This window comes from Oncorhynchus kisutch, linkage group LG4, assembly GCF_002021735.2.
Source record: "Oncorhynchus kisutch isolate 150728-3 linkage group LG4, Okis_V2, whole genome shotgun sequence".
NCBI lineage: Eukaryota > Metazoa > Chordata > Actinopteri > Salmoniformes > Salmonidae > Oncorhynchus > Oncorhynchus kisutch.
In genome coordinates, this window is record NC_034177.2 from 82,776,576 (window position 1) to 82,793,894 (window position 17,319).

General features: G+C 40.2%; 1 protein-coding gene across 4 annotated transcripts in view; it reads left to right on the forward strand.

Moving 5' to 3' along the window:
- Window positions 1–432: 432 nt before the first annotated feature.
- LOC109879373 (hsp70-Hsp90 organizing protein-like) overlaps window positions 433–17,319 on the forward strand; it is a 38,157-nt gene continuing 21,270 nt past the window's right edge. For all 4 annotated transcript variants that reach the window (XM_020471549.2, XM_020471551.2, XM_020471550.2 and 1 more), the window contains exon 1: window positions 433–625. In XM_020471549.2, coding sequence (XP_020327138.1) covers window positions 568–625 — 58 coding nt within the window. In that variant the 5' untranslated portion in view covers window positions 433–567. The remainder of the gene's footprint in view (window positions 626–17,319) is intronic.

Sequence of the window (17,319 nt, forward strand, 5' to 3'; positions counted from 1 at the left end):
GTCAAAACATTAGGTGAGGTTTGGGAATCCCACTGGTCCATGTAAATTAGGATGTAACTATCAGGGGTTGAGTGTATCTTTACACTAAATAGTGGCCACCACACTTTTATTTTCTATAGAATCTATTGAAAGCGAAATCATTTCCATGGAAATTTGGGATGTTATATCAATTGATGCTGAATTGTCATGTAGAATGTTCATTCAAATTATGCTAACTGATGTAGCTCATGGAATGGAATGTAGGCCTATTTGTTGTAATGTCAGTAGAGTTAACGCAAAACATTACAGCACAGATTGAAGGGAACATACATACACTTCTAGATTCTATTTATATGTGAAAACGAATTAAACTTTGGATTGAGTCGTGAACTGCCTCTTTAAGACGTGGGCATTGGGTGGTACCTCCAACGAACCAAATATGCCGACTCATGACGCCCAGGAAGCCCTGACCAAACCTCCCAAATTCCCGCAGATCTGAGACAGCTAAGGTCCCCATGTTATAAGCGTTTTTTACTTTGTAACAATGTGTGTGGTTTTGTTAACGGGTATTTGAGTCGATAATGCTGAATGGTCGGTGTCATGCGGTTCACATGGGATATTTACAGGCTGTTGGGGCTTGGGAGCGGTAAGAAATCTCCCCTTTTTTTACAACTCTTTTCGAACTTTCCTCTCAACTCGTTAACAGTTAGTCGGCAAAAAAAAAGTTGATTTGGCCTTTGAACTAGGATTACAAAACATTTCAAGGGAGTGTTTGGAGTTACACTGATAGAATAACGAATCTGCAATAACATACTTCGGCGCTTTTGTTGCTTGTTTATGATTAGAAGTTAAAATACATTCAAACAAGTGGCTACGCTTGCCACTCTCCCGATAGCTTTTTCGACGCTACATTGATACATTATAAAATGTAACGATTGCTACACGAATTTACTTCTGAGTGTTCATGATGTGGATTGTTTAATGGCCCACAAAAATAGATGTAACGTGTCAACTATATTTCATTAAAGTATGTCGGTCTATACTGAGAACAGCACAGGGATTTTGCACATTTGCATATCTTACTGAATGAAGGAATCTGAATGCATACCTATGACGGCTTGGCTATTAGAGTAACACTTCCTCTCATCGCCTCGTCCAAAAACACTTTAATGAAGCACAACTGATAAGAATTGCTCAATCGATAACATGGCATAGCCTTGCTCTCCAGAACCGAATGCATTAAAGCTGCAATGTGTAGCAACCAGACAAAATTCACATAGAGTGTTATAGACATGTCATTCTCATTGAAAGCAAGTCTAAGAAGCGGTAGAACTGTTCTTTATCAAATCAAATTGTAATAGTCACATGCGCCGAAAAAGGCCTTACAGTGAAATGCTTACTTACGAAGCCCCTAACCAACAATGAAGTAAACAAAAATATGTAGAATAATAAATAAAGTAACAAGTTATTAAAGAACAGCAGTAAAATAACAATGGCGAGACTATATTCAGGGGGGTACTGGTACAGAGTCAATGTGCAGGGGCACCAGTTAGTTGAGGTAATATGTACTAGAGGTCGACTGATTTTTCACCGCAGATACCGATCATTGGAGGACCCCCCAAAAAACGATACCGATTAATCGGCCGATTTTTACATGTATATATTTGTAATAATGACAATTACAACAATACTGAATGAACAATGAACACTTTTTATTTTAACTGAATATAATGCATCAATAAAATCTATTTAGTCTCAAATAAATAATGAAACATGTTCAATTTGGTTTAAATAATGCAAAAACAAAGTGTTGGAGAAGAAAGTAAAAGTGCAATATGTGCCATGTAAAAAAGCTAACGTTTAAGTTCCTTGCTCAGAACATGAGAACATATGAAAGCTAGACGTTTTAGGTTGTAGTTATTATAGTACTATTTCTCTCTATACCATTTGTATTTCATATACCTTTGACTATTGGATGTTCTTATAGGTACTTTAGTATTGCCAGCCTAATCTCGGGAGTTGATAAGCTTGAAGTCCTAAACAGCCTACCACCACTCAGTCAGACTGCTCTATCAAATCATAGACTTAATTATAATATAATAACACATAGAAATACGAGCCTTTGGTCATTAATATGGTCAAATCCGGAAACTATCATTTAGAAAACAAAACGTTTATTCTTTCAGTGAAATACAGAACCGTTCCGTATTTTATCTAACAGGTGGCAACCCTAAGTCTAAATATTGCTGTTACATTACACATCCTTCAATGTTATGTCATAATTATGTAAAATTCTGGAAAATTAGTTTGCAATGAGCCAGGTGGCCCAAACTGTTTCATATACCCTGACTCTGCGTGCAATGAACGCAAGAGAAGTGACACAATTTCCCTAGTTTAATATTTCCTACTAACATTAATTTCTTTTAACTAAATATGCAGGTTTTAAAAAATATACTTCTGTGTATTGATTTTAAGAAAGTCTATCTAAATGATAGTCTCCGGATGTTTATGGTTAGGTACAGTCGTGCAATGATTGTGCTATTTTCGCAAATGCGCTTTTGTTAAATCATCCCCGGTTTGGCGAAGTTGGCTGTCTTTGTTAGGAAGAAATAGTCTTCACACAGTTCGCAACGAGCCAGGCGGCCCAAACTGCTGCATATACCCTGACTCTGTTGCACAGAACGTAAGAGCAGTGACTCAATTTCCCTAGTTAAAATAAAATTATGTTAGCAGGCAATATTAACTAAATATGCAGGTTTAAAAATATCTACTTGTGTATTGATTTTAAGAAAGGCGTTGATGTTTATGGTTAGGTACATTGGTGCAACGGTAGTGCTTTTTTCGTAAATCCGCTTGTTAAATCATCCGTTTGGCGAAGTAGGCTGTGATGAATTAACAGGCACTGCAGGACAAGCTAGATAAACTAGTAATATCCTCAACCATGTGTAGTTAACTAGGGATTATGTTAAGATTGATTGTTTTTTATAAGATAAGTTTAATGCTAGCTAGCACCTTACCTTGGCTCCTTGCTGCACTCGCATAACAGGTAGTCACAGCCTGCCACCTTACCTTGGCTCCTTGCTGCACTCGCATAACAGGTAGTCACAGCCTGCCACTCCTCGTGGAGTGCAATGTAATCGGCCATGATCGGTGTCCAAAAATACAGATTATTGGCCATTCCGATTAATCGGTCGACCTCTAATATGTACATGTAGGTAGAGTTATGAAAGCGACTATGCATAGATGATAACAACATCTATGCATAGTCACTATGCATTGCTATGCTTTCCGTTCTTAAGTTTCAATGTTGCATCTTTTGTTTTCGGGTTTGTACAGCAGCCTCAAACGTCTGAAACACCTGAATTTCCATAACCAAATTATTTTAATCAATGCTCGCAAAAAAATGCTCATGGCCATGACTGAAGACAAACGAGTTGTCTTTGGGCTGTGGTTTAATGTGGCTGTTCCTTTGGTGTGTCTGACTGATTTCATGTCAACTGTAATATGGTTACATTTTAAACTCTAACAATGTATTTGAGAGACAAAGTGCTCATTGTGCAAATGTATTTATGCATTCAATAAACATTTGGAGACTAAATCTAGTTTACATGTTGTCAACAATCTAAGCCAACCCTGTCTGTTTTGTCCCATAGTGCACACACTTCGGTTGTTGCTAAACAACCAACCCGTCTATGGAGAGAATTCAGTTTTGAATTTGAGGACTTCTCCCCTCCTGACTGACTCACCATCTCAAGATTGTCAGCTAATTAGGTTCAACATGTAGGCTAAAGACCTTGTATTTAGCCAACCTGACAGCAGCTAGCTAGCATAGCTTGGTGAAATGGTAGCCAGCTGCAGCTATATTTCTCTGTCAAATCAGTTATGGCAAGAATTAGTTTCTGTAATGTGTTAAATAAGACACACTTGCTACAAAAGTAGCTTGCAACTTAGTTTCAACATTTCATAACATCATGTAAATAAATACATGTTATCGTGGAAACAATATAAACTACTGCCAGTTGAATGCCCATGGTCTTCAGTCAGCTCACCAACACAATATTCTATAACTGGCAAGTTTTGTCTCTCCTTATGTCCACTGTTGGATCTTTCCCGGGAAACAAATCCTAGAACTAATCTCCCTACTGGTGCAGGCTACATGTGGACATTGAACATCACCCAACTTGAGTGTAGACGCATCAACAAAAAAATCTAAGGATGTGTTTGTGTTACAAAGACGAAACATTTTCTGCTGTAAATATCATATTGTTGTGCTTATATAGACTGTATGCCTACACTTTACCTAACAAATCAAATCAGTTGTGTTTAGAGCATAACTTCAGCTCTCTAACCAGAACTAGAATGACATTTCTATGGTCTATTTGCCCAAATCTAAGGATTATTTGACTATCTAACATACTGACATGCACACCTCTCTGGGTGAGGTTCTGTCTTCAGGTCACCAGTGAGTGATACATCCCTTCCCTCAGTGTAATGTATTACAGGTTATGGACAGGTGCAGTCAGGGGGCAGGAGGGGTGGAGTGTATGACACTCCATCCTGGATATGACAGCGTTTGTCTCATGGGTCCAGCAGGCAGAGTTCAATAACTACAGACAGATGTGAGATGCCACTCTTCTCATACTGAGTAACCTACAGTGGAATATGACAAAAATGCAATAGCTGAACTTATGTAGATATTCTAAACAGTGTTATGATAACAAAATGAAAACATGAAGCAGAGAACTCTTTGGTCCTTTAAAAACCTACTCTATGTAAAAGATTGTGTGCTAATAGCTTGGAAAATATATAAATGTGACTCTGGATGATAGCATAATGATGTTTGTTTGCAACATTAGGGCTGTTTTCCTAAAGAAGTTTAAACCACCTTGTGTTTTATTTCCTTGTCACGATACTAAAGAGTATCCTGATACTGGTATTGTCCCAGCCCTAGTGGTTATGTTCCTCCATTACTCTAAAACGGACTGGTGTCTCATCACCGTCTCCTTATCTGGTGATCTGTCATCATTTTTTGCCCTAGGAAATACACACTGTTTCTTGTTGGCACCTTTTCAAATCAAATCCAATTTTATTTGTCACATACGCCGACCTTACCATGAAATGCTTACTTACAAACCCTTAAACAATGCAGTTCAAGAAATAGAGTCAAGAAAATATTTACTAAATAATCGAACGTTTAAAAAAATTAAATAAATAATAATAATAATAAAAAGTAACACAAGAAATGTACATAACAATAACGAGGCTTTATACAGGGGGTACCGAGACAATGTGTGGGGGTACAGGTTAGTCAAGGTAATTTGTAAAGTGACTGCATAGATAATAAACAGCCAGTAGCAGCAGTGTAAAAACAAAGGGGGGGGGGGGGGGGGTCAATGTTAATAGTCCGGGTGGCCATTTGATCAGTTTTTCAGCAGTCTTGGGGGTAGAAGCTGTTCAGGAGCCTGTTGTCTATTGATCAGTTTTATGGCATGGGGGTAGAAGCTGATAAGGATGCTTTTGGTCCTAGACTTGGTGCTCCTGTATTGCTTACCATGCAGTAGCAGAGAGAACAGTCTGTGACTTGAATGACTGGAGTCGTTGACACATTTTTGGGCCTTCCTCTGACGCTGCCTAGTATATAGGTCCTGGATGTCAGGAAGCTTGGCCCCAGTGATGTACTGGGCTGTACGCCCAGTACATTACTGGGGCCAAGTCTAGGACCAAAAGGTGAGAATTTTTGGACGATAAACAAATGACTTGCTTGGACACAGTTTTATTTAGGAATTTTAGTTCCAACCGGACCAAATGGAAAGAATACAATGTAACAAATAGTCAAACTATGTGTGAAAACGCCATTACTGTAGCAGGTTTGCACAGATCCTTATGACTATGTGCCTCCAGCCAACAAACTACACTTCCTCCCAGTTACATTTACACATGGGCAGTGGTAGAAAAAGTACCCAACTGTCATACTTGAGTAAAAGTAAAGATACCTTAACAGAAAATGACTCAAGTAAAAGTCAGTCACCCAGTAAAATTCTACTTGAGTAAAATGATTTGGTTTAAAATATACTTAAGTATCAAAAGTAAAAGTATAAATAATTAAAAATTCTTTATATTTAGCAAACCAGCCACATTTTTATTAGGGATAGCCAGGGGCATGCTCCAACATTCACACATCATTTACAAGTGAGTCTGCCAGATCAGAGGCAGTATGGATGAATTTGACTATTTTCCTGTCTTGCTAAGCATTCAAAATGTAACAAGTACTTTTGGGTGTCAAGGACAATCTGTCACCCATTGGATGGAAACCTAGTTACAGTGTGTAAATGGTAATGCATTAGTGCAGAAAATAAATAAATGGATTAAAATGCTTGAAATAAACAATTGAACTATGCAAAAGGTTGTGTGGGCTATTACATCTGGGCTATTATTTTAAGTTTTACGGTATTCCGTTTGTGGCCCATGTGGGAATCAAACCCACAACTGCCCCAACCAACCAACCAAATTGCGGGAACCACATAACATTTTCGAAATGTTTAAACTTTCTACAAAGTTTCCCTCAACATTTTTTGTTGACAATTTTTCTTTCTCTTGTAGATATCAGAGATTAATTACATAACTTGATACACAGAGAGCACAGGAGGTTGGTGGCACCTTTACCAGGAGCCCCTCTTCCCCAGTTATGGCTGGAGTGGACCAGGTGGAATGGTATCAAACACATGGTTTCCATGCGTTTCATGCCATTTCATTCGCTCCGTTCTAGCCATTATTATGAGCCGTCCTCCCCTCAGCAGCCTCCACTGACAGAGACAAAATACTTTTCCCCTTCTCATTTGTGCTAAATACTGACATGCTGTCCCTCTTTTCTTTTTGATCACTAACTTTACTCTCGCTCTAAATTCGCAACAACTTGTTGGGTAGTCCGAGTGGCACAGTGCTCTAAGGCACAGCATCTCAGTGCTGGAGGCGTCACAACAGACCCTGGTTCGGTTCCAGGCTGTATCACAACTGGCCATGATTGGGAGTCCCATAGGGCGGCGCACAATTGGCCCAGTGTCGTCTGGGTTAGGGTTTGGCTGGGGTAGGCCGTCATTGTAAATAAGAATTTGTTCTTAACTGACTTGCCTAGTTCAATAAAGGTTCAATATAAAAGCTGTGATTACAAAGTAACTCTTTGAATCCCCTGGTTTCTGATCTCTTTGTCTAGGCCTGATTCCAGTTGCAGAAAGTGTAGCTTGCAGCCCTGTTCCTCTTTTTTGGTATTTGTATTTTTTTCTTTGTAACTTGATGACGTGGTTATTACGCAGGTACAGTACATAGTTTATTTTATTAGGATCCCCATTAGCCGACGTCAATGGCAACAGCTAGTTTTTCTGAGGTCCGACGCAAAACGGAAAAGACAGAGACAAGACTTTACAATTTACATAGGATAAAGAAATAAGACTCTAAGCTGCAGCTCAATCCTACTTGTCAAACATAGAGAACTGATAATATATACTGGTTGTTGGGGTGGGGTTCCGTGGGTGGCTTTTCACCATTTTTCTTTGGAATCCTCATGTCTTGCTCATTGTTAGATTTGATTTATTTTTGGTCCAAATTGGATGTTATGTACCCTATTTATTTTATATGAATCCAATAATTTAAAATGGCCAATTTGGGAGAAATCAATTAGCTTAATTTCTCAGAGATCAAATTATATTTCAACAAAATGTTGTAGGAATGCTAATCTAATCTTTTTCTAACTACAGACATGATTCCCGAACAATCTTGAGATGGTGGCAGTCAATCCTCTTTCTGGTGCTTTTTTGTGGCGGAACGACCCAACAATCTCTCATAGTAGAATTTTGCGCTTTGTCACACACCTGTGATCTGAGATGTTAGATGATTTCAGTCATGCAAATGTCTAGCAGGTACAATTATAGAGTATGATGGGTCCAAAATGAGTGCTGGGGTTATTAGTGCTAGGCTGGAACGAAAGCCTGAACACAGTAGGCATAGCTCTCCAGGACAGGGCAGAGTCGGAGAGCTCTGATTTGGGTAGTGAGTGAATAGCGATGACGAGGGAGGCTGAGTACCGTATTTAGCTAGATGGTGTAGCTAGCCTCCCATAGTTTGGGATGATATACTGTATATTTTACATTCTTGTGTCAGCAAAATCCACTTTCAGCACTACTAATTTCCTACAAGAGGTAAACACTGGATCTTTTGTTGCTATTGGCATCAGATCTGGATAATTTGTTGGACAGAGAACATTCCTTTATGATGGGGATTGAAGGAACGGTATGATTTAGCAGGTAATGGGTACTCAGACGGTGCAGTAAGAACATGCGTATCCTGCCATTTAAGTAGCAGGCCGGACACTGACATAAAATTAGGACTGGGTGGAGTTTTTACCATATTTCCTAGTGTTTAGTCTATGTCTATCCTGTCCTCTCAGATCTCAGGGTTTCTGGATGGGACCAGATGCTGAGATTTACTCCATCCCTATATGGTCTGGTGGTGAGTCACAGATGGATAGTTAGTCACCGTTGGTGTTTGTATGTGTGCGCGTGGGAACTACTGCAAGAAATGCCACAGATCTTCCACACTGAGGAGATGGACATTTCAACAGTGTACAGGTCTATGTATATATGTCAATCCAGTGTTTTATCTAAACATCCCCCTGTTCACTTTCCATTTTGGAAACATTTTGCTACATTGTGCCCTATTGAACATGCCCACTGTATCTGTATCTGTATCCCATTACCTGTATATTTGTCCTGGTGTCTTCCAGGGTGAATGAACTGACACAGTGGCCCTGACTTGACCCCTAGCAGCCCAATAGGAAATCAGCATACTGTCATGTGAGGGGAACTTATGACGTCAGCCACTCTAGTATTATATTCATCAATGGACTTGTACCCCACTGACATCATGGCCATTTAGATTACAGGAACAGCTTTCTGAAGAAGAAAAAGAAAGAAAAGATATATACCTTTGACTACTTTTCACTGAGCTCCTTTTGAGGTTAGAAGACCATAAATATATATATTTATCATATAACTATCCCTTTAAATGTCTTCCCTTCTCCCCTAAGAAGTTTGAACTCGGCTCAGGGAAGGGACTCTGCGGGCCCTAGTCATGAGGCTGTGACATCACAGGTCAGCCAGCTCCCCAGACCTTCCCTGCCCTCCCAGAACATATTGTTGGATGACTTTGTCCCTGTTCAGCCATTTGAAGTCATTTAGAAAAGATGGCTGTGTTTTGATAAGGCCGTAGCCCAGAGCAGGGATCATCAACTAGATTCAGATCGCTAGATGGTCAGGGGGCCGGAACATACAGTAATTACAAATCATTTGTAAAATGCAAATTACGGCAAGAAGCACAAACAAATATAGCATTTGACTAAAACATAATAATTTCAAACTTGCTGACATTTGTATATAGTCAAATATCTCTTATGCGTGGGAATACATTCTAACAGATTTCCTCAATGAAATACCAGCACTAATTTTGGCCTCTAGTACAGAGACCAATACATACGATTTTCATGTGTGTTGGTTTGATCTTAGCAGATGTTCTATATATGGATACCAACCGTCCCCACCCGCCTTCTTCTCGTCTCTGTGTTTACACTCAGAGATCTCATGATCTGCATCATCATTAAACTCACATTCACCCTTTCCCACCATTTACTAGGCTCACACAAACTCTGTTGGGGTTTTAGGCTGGGTTTCTGTATAAGCACTTTGTGACATCTGCTGATGTAAAAATGGCTTGTATTTATTGATTTGTTTCTACAGAACTCCCACACCTGTGCTTACACATGTTTCACATAGAGGCTGCCCTTAGACACAGATCTAGAAAACGTTTTTTTATTTTTTATGTATATATTATTTATTTATTTATTTATTTGTGTGTGTATATATATATATATATAACACACACACACACAGTGGGGCAAAAAAGTATTTAGTCAGCCACCAATTGTGCAAGTTCTCCCACTTAAAAAGATGACAGAGGCCTGTCATTTTCATTATAGCTACTCTTCAACTATGACAGATAAAATGAGGGAAAAAAATCCAGAAAATCACATTGTAGGATTTTTAATGAATTTATTTGCAAATTATGGTGGAAAATAAGTATTTGGTCAATAACAAAAGTTTATCTCAATACTTTGTTAAATACCCTTTGTTGGCAATGACAGAGGTCAAACGTTTTCTGTAAGTCTTCACAAGGTTTTCACACACTGTTGCTGGTATTTTGGCCCATTTCTCCAAGCAGATCTCCTCTGTTGCTGGGCAACACGTACTTTCAACTCCCTCCAAAGATTTTCTATGGGGTTGAGATCTGGAGACTGGCTAGGCCACTCCAGGACCTTGAAATGCTTCTTACGAAGCCACTCCTTCGTTGCCCGGGTGGTGTGTTTGGGATCATTGTCATGCTGAAAGACCCAGCCACATTTCATCTTCAATGCCCTTGCTGATGGAAGGAGGTTTTCACTCAAAATCTCACGATACATGGCCCCATACATTCTTTCCTTTACACGGATCAGTCGTCCTGGTCCCTTTGCAGAAAAACAGCCCCAAAGCATGATGTTTCCACCCCCATGCTTCACAGTAGGTATGGTGTTCTTTGGATGCAACTCCGCATTCTTTGTCCTCCAAACACGACGAGTTGAGTTTTTACCAAAAAGTTATATTTTGGTTTCATCTGACCATATGATATTCTCCCAATCTTCTTCTGGATCATCCAAATGCTCTCTAGAAAACGTCAGACGGGCCTGGACATGTACTGGCTTAAGCAGGGGGACACGTCTGGCACTGCAGGATTTGAGTCCCTGGTGGCGTAGTGTGTTACTGATGGTAGGCTTTGTTACTTTGGTCCCAGCTCTCTGCAGGTCATTCACTAGGTCCCCCCGTGTGGTTCTGGGATTTTTGCTCACCGTTCTTGTGATCATTTTGACCCCACGGGGTGAGATCTTGCGTGGAGCCCCAGATCGAGGGAGATTATCAGTGGTCTTGTATGTCTTCCATTTCCTAATAATTGCTCCCACAGTTGATTTCTTCAAACCAAGCTGCTTACCTATTGCAGATTCAGTCTTCCCAGCCTGGTGCAGGTCTACAATTTTGTTTCTGGTGTCCTTTGACAGCTCTCTGGTCTTGGCCATAGTGGAGTTTGGAGTGTGACTGTTTGAGGTTGTGGACAGGTGTCTTTTATACTGATAACAAGTTCAAACAGGTGTCATTAATACAGGTAACGGGTGGAGGACAGAGGAGCCTCTTAAAGAAGTAGTTACAGGTCTGTGAGAGCCAGAATTCTTGCTTGTTTGTAGGTGGCCAAATACTTATTTTCCACCATAATTTGCAAATAAAAAAATTAAATTAAAATAAATGTAGTCTCAAATAAATCATGAAACATGTTCAATTTGGTTTAAATAATGCAAAAACAAAGTGTTGGGAAAAGAAAGAAAAGTGCAATATGTGCCATGTAAAAAAGCTAACGCTTAAGTTCCTTGCTCAGAACATGAGAACATATGAAAACTGGTGGTTCCTTTTAACATGAGTCTTCAATATCCCCAGTTTAGAAGTTTTAGGTTGTAGTTATAGGACTATTTCTCTCTATACCATTTGTATTTCATATACTTTGACTATTGGATGTTCTTATAGGCACTATAGTATTGGCAGCCTAATCTCGGGAGTTGATAGGCTTGAAGTCCTAAACAGCGCTGTGCTTCAAGCATTGCAAAAAGCTGCTGGTAAACGGAGGAAAGTGTGGTTTGAATGAATGCTTACGAGCCTGCTGCTGCCTACCACCGCTTAGACTGCTCTATGAAATATCAAATCATAGACTTAATTATCAAAAAAAGAATCACACAGATAGGTCATTTAATATGGTCAAAACCGGAAACTCATTTTGAAAACAAAACAGGGTAGCCTAATGGTTAGAGCTTTGGACTAGTAACCGGAAGGTTGCAAGTTCAAATCCCAGAGCTGACAAGGTACAAATCTGTCGTTCTGCCCCTGAACGGGCAGTTAACCCACTGTTCCTAGGCCATCATTGAAAATAAGAATTTGTTCTTAACTGACTTGCCTAGTTAAATCAAGGTAAAAAAAAAATATATATCTTTCAATTAAAAATGGAACCATGTAAATAGTGCTGTTACATTGCATAACCTTCAATGTTGTCGTAATTACGTCAAATTCTGGCAAATTAATTATGGTCTTTGTTAATTAAGAAGAAATCGTCTTCACACAGTTCGCAACAAGCCAAGACAAACTGCTGCATATACCCTGACTCTGCTTACACTGAACGCAAGAGAAGTGACACAATTTCAGGCACCGCATTGATTATTTGCAACGCAGGACAAGCTAGTTAAACTAGTAATATCATCAACCATGTGTAGTTAACTAGTGATTATGTTAAGATTGATTGTTTATTAAAATACAAGTTTAATGCCAGCTAGCAATTTACCATGGCTCCTTGCTGTCTGCACTGCCACGCAGTCTCCTTGTGGATTGCAATATAATCGGCGTCCAAAAATGCCGATTACCGATTGTTATAAAACTTGAAACCGGCCCTAATTAATCGGCCATTCCGATTAATCGGTCGACCTCTAGATTCCATGTCAACCCATCCCATCGGAGCTCATTTCCTTCTGTTATTTTAGTTTCCCTATTGTCTCCTCTCAGACAAATTAGGCAAATGTCACTAGACCAGACAGATGTAATGTCTAGACTAGACTAATGACACATGATTCCACAACAATCAGTTTCACTCCTTAACCACAGAACTTACTGTTTAACCACTGAACTCTGTTTTGTGTCAACTGTCTGTTGTTGCCCAGTGCATAACCATGGTTATTGTTGCCCAGTGAAGGACAGATTTTTCACTTAGAATGTATACCAAACAAAAACCATTGATTTAAAAGTTTAACAAACCATACAACTCTATGCACAATGACTCCTTTTAACAATGTACATTGACATTTTTACAGAAACACACTTACTGGAAGAACTGTGCAGATGCAAATTTTGGTAACAGAATTTCTGTAAAATCCCTCAATAAAATTAAAAAAAACTCTGTTTTGGCCACGATGTCAGCCAAAACAATGGGGTGTCATCTATGACACCACACCTTGACATTGAAAAAATCTATTTGGTTTATTGAGTAAGTGAAGTGGATTTACACCCGGAAATGAAATTTCATCATGGGTCCCTGATCTGTACAACATAGAAATGCATAATTATGGATATGAATGTCATTCTCTTCATGGTGAAGTATACTAAATAGGTACACTAAAGTATACATATGAAATATCTTCCTTTGCATATCTGGGTATTATTCTACACACTGGCTATTATTTTAATGAGCTCTGCTCTCAAACAAGACCACATTTTGTTGTTCCGGACCAAATCTGAAACAATCATAGATGTCAATGTTTCACAAGTTTGAACATCAAAGTACAGCACGGTAGAGATCAGTACAGTTGAGCACAGTACAGTACACTTCAGCACAGTAAAGTATAGTACAGTACATTATAGTGTTCTCAACTTGTGTGCCCTACTGTGTACTGTACTAAACTAATACTCTACTCTACTGTGCTGTCCAAACCTGTGAACCCAACTGTGGTTTGACTTCTATGATTTCCCATTGTAGCCAATTCAATTGCAGAAATCCGTTACTGATTTTGGTGCTTTTAAAAGTAACTTTTTTAATCACTATCATAACTCTGCATTGTTGATGAAGGACCCATAACTATTTCACAGCACCTGTTGTTTATGAAGCATGTGACAAATACATTTTATTTGACTTAATAATTTATAACGAAAATGTATATCAGTAAAAACACTAACTAATTGATAGGTCTACCTTTACTTGTTACTTCTGTTAACTTTCATTATTGTCCCTCATGAGGGAGACAAATTAGAACATATCTTAAAGATGAGTGGAATTTTGGTAACGGAATTTCAAGGCACAAGCCAATGTATGTAAAACTTACACAAGGCAGAAAATAATTATCCAAAGCTAAAAAGACAGTTCCTATAGAAAGTCTACACTCCCTTTCAAAATGTTCACCTTTTGTTGCCTTATAGCCTGGAATTAAAATACAAAATATACTGCTCCATAAAATAAAGGGAACACTTAAACAACACAATGTAACTCCAAGTCAATCACACTTCTGTGAAATCAAACTGTCCACTTAGGAAGCAACACTGATTGACAATAAATTTCACATGCTGTTGTGCAAATTGAAAAGACAACAGGTAGAAAATATAGGCAATTAGCAAGACACCCCCAATAAAGGAGTGGTTCTGCAGGGGGTGATCACAGACCACATCTCAGTTCCTATGCTTCCTGGCTGATGTTTTGGTCACTTTTGAATGCTGGCGGTGCTTTCACTCTAGTGGTAGCATGAGATGGAGTCTACAACCCACACAAGTGGCTCAGGTAGTGCAGCTCATCCAGGATAGCACTTCAATGCGATCTGTGGCAAGAAGGTTTGCTGTGTCTGTCAGCGTAGTGTCCAGAGCATGGAGGCGCTACCAGGAGACAGGCCAGTACATCAGGAGACGTGGAGGAGGCCGTAGGAGGGCAACAACCCAGCAGCAGGACCGCTACCGCCGCCTTTGTGCAAGGAGGAGCAGGAGGAGCACTGCCAGAGCCCTGCAAAATGACCTCCAGCAGGCCACAAATGTGCATGTGTCTGCTCAAACGGTCAGAAACAGACTCTGAGGGCCCGACGTCCATAGGCGGGGGTTGTGCTTACAGCCCAACACCGTGCAGGACGTTTGGTATTTGCCAGAGAACACCAAGATTGGCAAATTCGCCACTGGTGCCCTGTGCTCTTCACAGATGAAAGCAGGTTCACACTGAGCACGTGACAGAGTCTGGAGACGCCGTGGAGAACGTTATGCTGCCTGCAACATCCTCCAGCATGACCGGTTTGGCGGTGGGTCAGTCACGGTGTGGGGTGGCATTTCTTTGGGGGGCCGCACAGCCCTCCATGTGCTCGCCAGAGGTAGCCTGACTGCCATTAGGTACCGAGATGAGATCCTCAGACCCCTTGTGAGACCATATGCTGGTGCGGTTGGCCCTGGGTTCCTCCTAATGCAAGACAATGCTAGACCTCGTGGCTGGTGTGTGTCAGCAGTTCCTGCAAGAGGAAGACATTGATGCTATGGATTGGCCTGCCCGTTCCCCAGAGCTGAATCCAATTGAGCACATCTGGGACATCATGTCTCGCTCCTTCCACCAACGCCACTTCATCAGGAGCATGCCCAGACGTTGTAGGGAGGTCATACAGGCACGTGGAGGCCACACACACTACTGAGCCTCATTTTGACTTGTTTTAAGGACATTATATCAAAGTTGGATCAGCCTGTAGTGTGGTTTTCCAGTTTAATTTTGAGTGTGACTCCAAATCCAGACCTCCATGGGTTGATACATTTGATTTCCATTGATCATTTTTGTTGTCAGCACATTCAACTATGTAAAGAAAAAAGTATTTAAAAAGAATAAGAATATTTCATTCATTCAGATCTAGGATGTGTTATTTTAGTGTTCCCTTTATTTTTTTGAGCAGTGTACTTAACACCCTTTGATCTACACATTCTACTGCACAAGTGACATTTTTTTATGTATTCTTTTGAAAATCAATAAATGGAATAGCTTGGTTGCTTACTGTTAGCTTCCACCCACCTTGTAATAGCAATCCTAAATTAGCTCAGGGCTAACCAATCACATTCAGAATCACACACCAAGTTTATTGGCCTCAACCTGTGTTAAATTGTACTGATTCATATGATTTCAGGATTCATTCAGCAGTTCCTGTAGGTTCTGTCTGCTAGTAGTGACTTGCAAAGCAAACACTCAATCATGAGCACCAAGGATCTTAAAAATAAAAAAACTCAGGGACAAAGTTGTGGAAAGGCACAGATTGGTGTCACAGCCAAGCATACAGTGCATTTGGAAAGTATTCAGACATTTTGTTACATTACAGCTTTATTCTAACATACATGAAAGAAGAAGAAAAAAAACATGACAAAGCGAAAACAGTTTAAAAAAAAGTTTGCACATTTATTTGCATAAGTATTCAGACCCTTTGCCTTGAGACTCAATATTGAGCTCAGGTGCATCCTGTTTCCATTGATCATCCTTGATGTTTCTACAACTTGATTCCACCTGAGTCCACCTGTGGTAAATTCAATTGATTGGGCATGATTTGGAAAGGCACACACCTAAGCCCCCTCATTTGACAGTGCATGTCAGAGCAAAAACTAAGCCATTAGGTTGAAGGAATTGTCCGTAGAGCTCAGAGACAGGTTTGTGTTAAGGCACAGATCTGGGGAAGGGTACCCAAACATTTCTGCAGCATTGAAGGTCCCCAAGAACACAGTAGCCTCCATCACTATCAAATGGAAGGAGTTTGGAACCACCGTGCGGCCAGCTCTCCTTGGAGCTGAGCAATCGGGGGGAAAAGGGCCTTGGTCAGGGAGGTGACCAAGAACCCGATGGTCACTCTGATAGAGCTTCAGTGTACTTGGGAGAACCTTCGAGAAGGACAACCATCTCTGCAGCACCACCAATTAGGCCATAATGGTAGAGTGACCAGACAGAAGCCGCTCCTCAGTTAAAGGCACATGACAGCCCGCTTGGATTATGCCAAAAGGCACCTAAAGGACTCTGACTATGAGAAACAAGATTCTCTGGTCTGATGAAAGATTGAATTATTTATCCTGAATGCCAAGCGTCACGTCTGGAGTGAACCTGGCTTTTTTTCAGCGGCAGGGACTGGGTGTCAGGATGAACAGAGCAAAGTACAGAGAGTTCCTGGGTGAAATCCTGCTCTAGTGCGCTCAGGACCTCAGACTGGGGGCGAATGTTCACCGTCAAACAGGACAATGACCCTAAGCACACAGCAGAGACGACGCATGAGTGGCTTCGGGACAAGTTTCTGAATGTCCTTGAGTGGCCGAGCAAGACCCCGGAATTGAACCCGATCGAATATCCTATTTTCAGGAGATACCTGAAAATAGCTGTGCTGCGACGCTCCCCATCCAACTTGACAGAGCTTGAAAGGGATATGCAGAGAAGAATGTTAGAAATTCCCCAAATACAGGAGTGTCAAGCTTGTAGCGGCATACCCAAGAAGACTTGAGGCTGTAATCGCTTCCAAAGGTCCTTCAACAAAGTACTGAGTAAAAGGTCTGAATATTTATGTGTATTTCAGTTTAGTATTTTTTATACATTTGCCAAATGATGGAGTATTGTGTGTAGATTGATGGGGAAAAAAACAATTTAATCATTTTTAGAATAAGGCTGTGGAAAAAGTCAAGGTCTGAATACTTTCTGAAT